The 4974-nt window shown below is 36.6% G+C and overlaps 1 protein-coding gene across 1 annotated transcript; it reads right to left on the bottom strand.

Moving 5' to 3' along the window:
• Window positions 1-1505: 1505 nt before the first annotated feature.
• On the bottom strand, window positions 1506-4594 carry LOC9316741 (the record flags this gene model as incomplete). The annotated part of the gene is made up of 4 exons (XM_002880628.2): window positions 3274-4594; window positions 2416-3188; window positions 1886-2341; window positions 1506-1793 (listed from the first exon to the last, which is right to left on the bottom strand). Coding segments are annotated over exons 1-4 (2781 nt in total), but the record flags the coding sequence as incomplete, so codon positions are not given.
• Between the last annotated feature and the right edge of the window lie 380 nt (window positions 4595-4974).

Below are 4974 nucleotides of genomic sequence, written 5' to 3' on the forward strand. Positions count from 1 at the left end.
TGCATTACACAAATCAATTTTACACTTTCTAAAATGTAATATACTTTCAAAATTTTACGTTATAACTATTACACACCTGACTTCTGACACTATTACAATTATTTGTTATGCATCAAAACCAAACTATTTAAAAAATAAATAAAACACTAATAAAACTAATAAAACAGAAAATAAATGCGTGTACCACAGTTTTTTTTTTTTAAAGAAAAAAATTTAAATGAATATGTTACTATTGTGATATCTATGCTATTATATAATTGACTAACAAAAAAAAAACCTTAATTAAAACTTTTTCCAAACACATTACTTTTACATTACATTTTGTGCGGGTCGGAACGACACTACTTTCTCTCATTGTCTTTTCTACGTAGTTGTCTGATAACAAAAACAAATCTACTCATTCATTCTGTCTACACCGAACTCAAACCAAACAAAACACCAAGCTGATATAAATCTAAATTATGAATATTATATCAAATAAATATGAAAACATTATCCCATACGTATGTGGGGTCTAAATCTATATATATGACAAAACAACAGAATAATCTATATTGAATTAAACTTTATTAAAACACACTTTATAAAATATGAAATCCCGCACATATGATCTAGTAGACTCTTGTAGGGGTAGGCATTTCGGTTTAATTTTGGTTCGGTGCTCGGTTAATTCGATTTTATTTTAACAGATACCGACCACCGTTATTGTTTATATATTATATTTTTCACTATCACATTTCAAAACACAATCAAGTTGTGGAATTTTTAATTTTTCATAATTATAATTTTGTATACCATTAATTCATCCGAAATACCATTCCATTTCTATAGACTATAAATGAAACAGATCTCAGGTGTCAAAAAAAAAAGAAAAAAAGATAATGAAATGAAACTACCATAGATTTGTTTCAGAATTATAAATATAGTCTAAAATTGGATAAATTAATAAATCTTTAAAACGGCAATTCTAAACTTTAAGCTTTAAAACCTAAACCCTAGTCTCTAAAAAGTAGAAACCAAGCCCTAAGCCTTAAAATCTAAAGCCTAACCCATAAAATTTATTCAAAACTTAAACAAAATGGCCTAAATCAAAGACCCACCAAGAAGTCACTGTTGATGTCCCTAAGCCTAACGTATCATTTCGGCAATATCAGCACCTAGATTTTTAAGCCTCTCACGGACTGAGCTGACCTGCACAAGGAAAATTCTTAGGTTAATATTAGCCAAGATTAGGAAACTATCTAATCGCAACAAAGACGAGACACGAAATTACTTACGGCTTCGGGTAATTGTTGGCACTGGGAAGCAATTTTAAGTATGAAATGAATGGTCGCAACAAGAGATTCCTCATTTGAATCACTTAGAAACTCATATGACTGAAGTAGAATGTGCTCCCACACTTCACTATCACATTCTAACTGGCTAAGAGCATTGTATACCTGTGCAACGTAATAAAAGTCAGATGGAGGAGATGTTGAAGTTTGATCTGGTTCATGAAATGAACTTGCACTTACTGGTTCACGTAAAGATATTTCAGCTTCGGGCTTTTGAAGCTGTTGAATAAGTGCATAAGCAGCCAGTGAATGCTCTGAATGCTCAACCAATTTAGGAACCAGACTAACTAAATCTTGTAGCAAATGTTTGGGTGCTCTGTCTAAAACAAGACCAATCTTTTGAGCAGAGTGTGGTCGTCGTCTAAACTCAGAACAACCTTGTGGAACAACCGCATCGATTGTTTTTAGTGAGTTAACAATCAGTCCCAATACCTCCTCAGACTGTTCTGGCCACTTTTTCTGAAGAACAATTTTTTTTTCATGTTGTTAGAAAAACAATCGAGCAAAAAAGAAAAGCTGCTAGATAGCTTTCAGTAGTATGAGAGACCAACCTTTGACACCGATGAAGTTGCAGCCACGCAGCCGTCGGAATGAGAGCCTTCCTTCGGAGGTTGGCAACACTTAACCATTATATCTAGAAGTAAATCAATAATTGCTTGCTGTAGAACTTTAACACCCATCAGCAAATTCAGCAGGCTTGCTGAAGATTCATCACTCTTTGTTAACTTGCTTGATATTTTAGTCGGGAGAAGTAAACGCTTTGCTTTAGTAGGATCATCAAGATAAACACGCAAGTCAGTAAGAAAACCAGAAATTGCACCCGCATCCATTAGAAACTTCTCTTGGAGAGTAACTTGTAGTTGTGACGGATTCTCTCCAAGCGGGAGAGTGATTCCAGCTCGCGCAAGAAAATCTTGGAATGTGTCTTCCTCCCTTTCCTCAGAATCCATAATTTCATCAGGATTGGTGGCTGAGGCATCAGCTTGGTCATCATCTGAAGCCAATACCTAAATAAAAGTAAGGTTAAATTAATAACACAATTATACTGTTTAAGAAATAAAATGGAGCAGAATAAACTAACCATTATTAGGTCTGAAAACTCAAACCAAGGACAACAATCCAATATTTCACACACAAAAACAACAGTGTCACGCACAAGAAACCCAGCATCAGCCTCCAACATGTCAGACACCTTCATAAACTGTAGAACAGAATTATTCCATGTCTTGGTACATATAGATGACTCCTTCCACACAATTTTGGCCGGATTCTTTTGGTTGAGAATACCCATCTTGTACTTAACCCAGAAATTATTGTCCACATCGGTACCCGCAGATTGATCACTCTCTAAATATATGCATATAGTGTCAAAGGACTCATATACACCGATCCGAAGTTCACATCCACCAGCTTGAAAGAATTTGCTAAAAATCTTTCGTGTTTCCATGATTTCCTTGAAGGCCAAGAAATTCTCCACTTTCCAAGTAAATGAACTTTTCACGGTGTTATCAATTTGTGAAACTGAATTAGCTGATTCTGCCTCCCTGTAGTCTTTTGTTAGAGATGTTTCTTTCAAAATAAGAACCTCCGCGGAGAAAACAACAGAGTCTTGAACAAGAAATCCAGAGTCTTGATCAAACAAACTAGTAAGTGTTACGAATTCACGCCAACCCCAATCCTTTGCGGCTTTCGAGTATCGGTTCTGAGATTCCTTTGTCACTGACATCTCCTCTGATCTTTGGTTAACAACTGATAGTTGGTGGCTAACAAAACAACTCCAATCACTACTAGAGCTTCGTGAATCTGTCACTTCAAGAAATACTGAAAGATGAAGGCATGGTGCCTTGGACTGCCCTGAAACCATTTTAGAGTAAGACCATCTGTTCAGACATTGAGCACTACAAATGCAGCAATAAGAAAATTTAGTGAACTTACATACCTCGGGGGTAAACAATAAGTCGACAATCCCGGTTACCAATTTGAAACCTCTTACTTTTGATGTAAAGATCGGTTATCTTCCTTTTCTCCAGAAGATTCACTAACCTTGTGAAATTTTCAATTCTCCAAGTGAATTTTCCCATTTGTCCATTTCTAGTCCCATTCCTTCCCTCAATTAACCCACCAGTCCTAGTAAAGCTACTGAACTCTTTAATAACATGAAATGAGGTGCTAAAGACAGCCGTGTCATCGACAAAAAACCCGGCTTCCGGGTTCACAAAGTCAGACATCTTCATGTAATCGTTCCAGCCCACGCTTGTATTGTCCCCGCTCTTATTATCAGAAGCAAACCTCCCATAAGACTCTCTATTCATGTGAGTGCACCCAGGCTTCTGATTCAAAGCTGACATGCTAAACAAACACCAACTGCTCTTGTCCGATAAAACAGTCTTTTCGGTATCACTACTGTCCAAACACATGGATAGGTACTCTTGCTCATTAACCACACTCTGGTAAGCACAGATCCTCAAATAACTCTCCCCAGCTGGAAAAACAGGGCTTGTTATCTTCTGTGACTTCATCATTTCCTTAAACAAGCTAAAATTATTTACCCTCCAAGTGAAATTCCCACTCAACACATCAGGCATTGGTCCAGCTATGGAATTTAACTCATTGTTATTACCAATACTAAAGCTCACGGACTCATTAAGAATCAAGATATCAGCCGTGATAAGCAAGAAATCATTGTTAAACAAAAAACCAATCTTAGGATCCAAAATACTAGAGTTTAAAGTGAAATCACACCATCCATGAGATCTCTTCTTACTAGAGAATCTATGCCAAGACTCCTTATGGATTGTGAATGAATCATCGACATGGTTGACGATAGAGAGTCGGTAGCTAGAGAAACAGTCCCATAGAGATGAAGTGGTTCCTCGAGGGTCAATGATCTGAAGGTAGATGCTGATGTAGCCACGAAGGGCTTGTGAGTCACCTCTAGGGTAAACCAAGATACGACAATCATAGCCTCCTACATCGAAGTACTTGCTCCACAGTGCCTTAGATTTGAGACGACATGGGAAGCTCTCGACCGTCCATCGACATTTGGCTGTGTACTCTCCTGGCCGATCCACGGCCATGATCTCTTGGGCTCTTCCACTTCTATCTCTAGATGAGGAGAGAGGCTTCTCCGATGAAATGGAGGAATGAGATTTGTCCACGGCTGATGAAGACAACATTGCCTCCGACGAGTTCTGCTTCATCATTTCTGTGGCGGTTTTTGTTATTACATCCGAAAGAACTGCTATTTTATCTAGGGTTTAGGGCCGGGTTAAGTTTTTTAAGGGTTTTGAACATTAATATAAATGATTTAAATTTAAAATACATTTTTTCATTTTTAACTCACAAATGTGTCGTACTCACCAAAAAAAAAAACTCACAAATGTTTTATAAGGGTTAAATGAGATTTTATCTTCGGGAAAAGATATAAACTAAAATAAATAGGCTAATCATGATTACTAGCTTAAATACATCATTTTAAAATTTAAATTTTACTATTTTGGGTTAAGGGATAAAGATATCTTTGGAGTTTAGATTATATTGTTTGTGCAAAATTTTGCTGTTTTGACGGGTGGAGATGGCTAGAATTCTAGAAAGCAGATGGACGGACGTTGTGAGTATGTTTTAAAACCAAAAAAAAAAA

Source organism: Arabidopsis lyrata, assembly GCF_000004255.2.
Source record: "Arabidopsis lyrata subsp. lyrata unplaced genomic scaffold ARALYscaffold_4, whole genome shotgun sequence".
Taxonomy (NCBI): Eukaryota; Viridiplantae; Streptophyta; class Magnoliopsida; order Brassicales; family Brassicaceae; genus Arabidopsis; species Arabidopsis lyrata.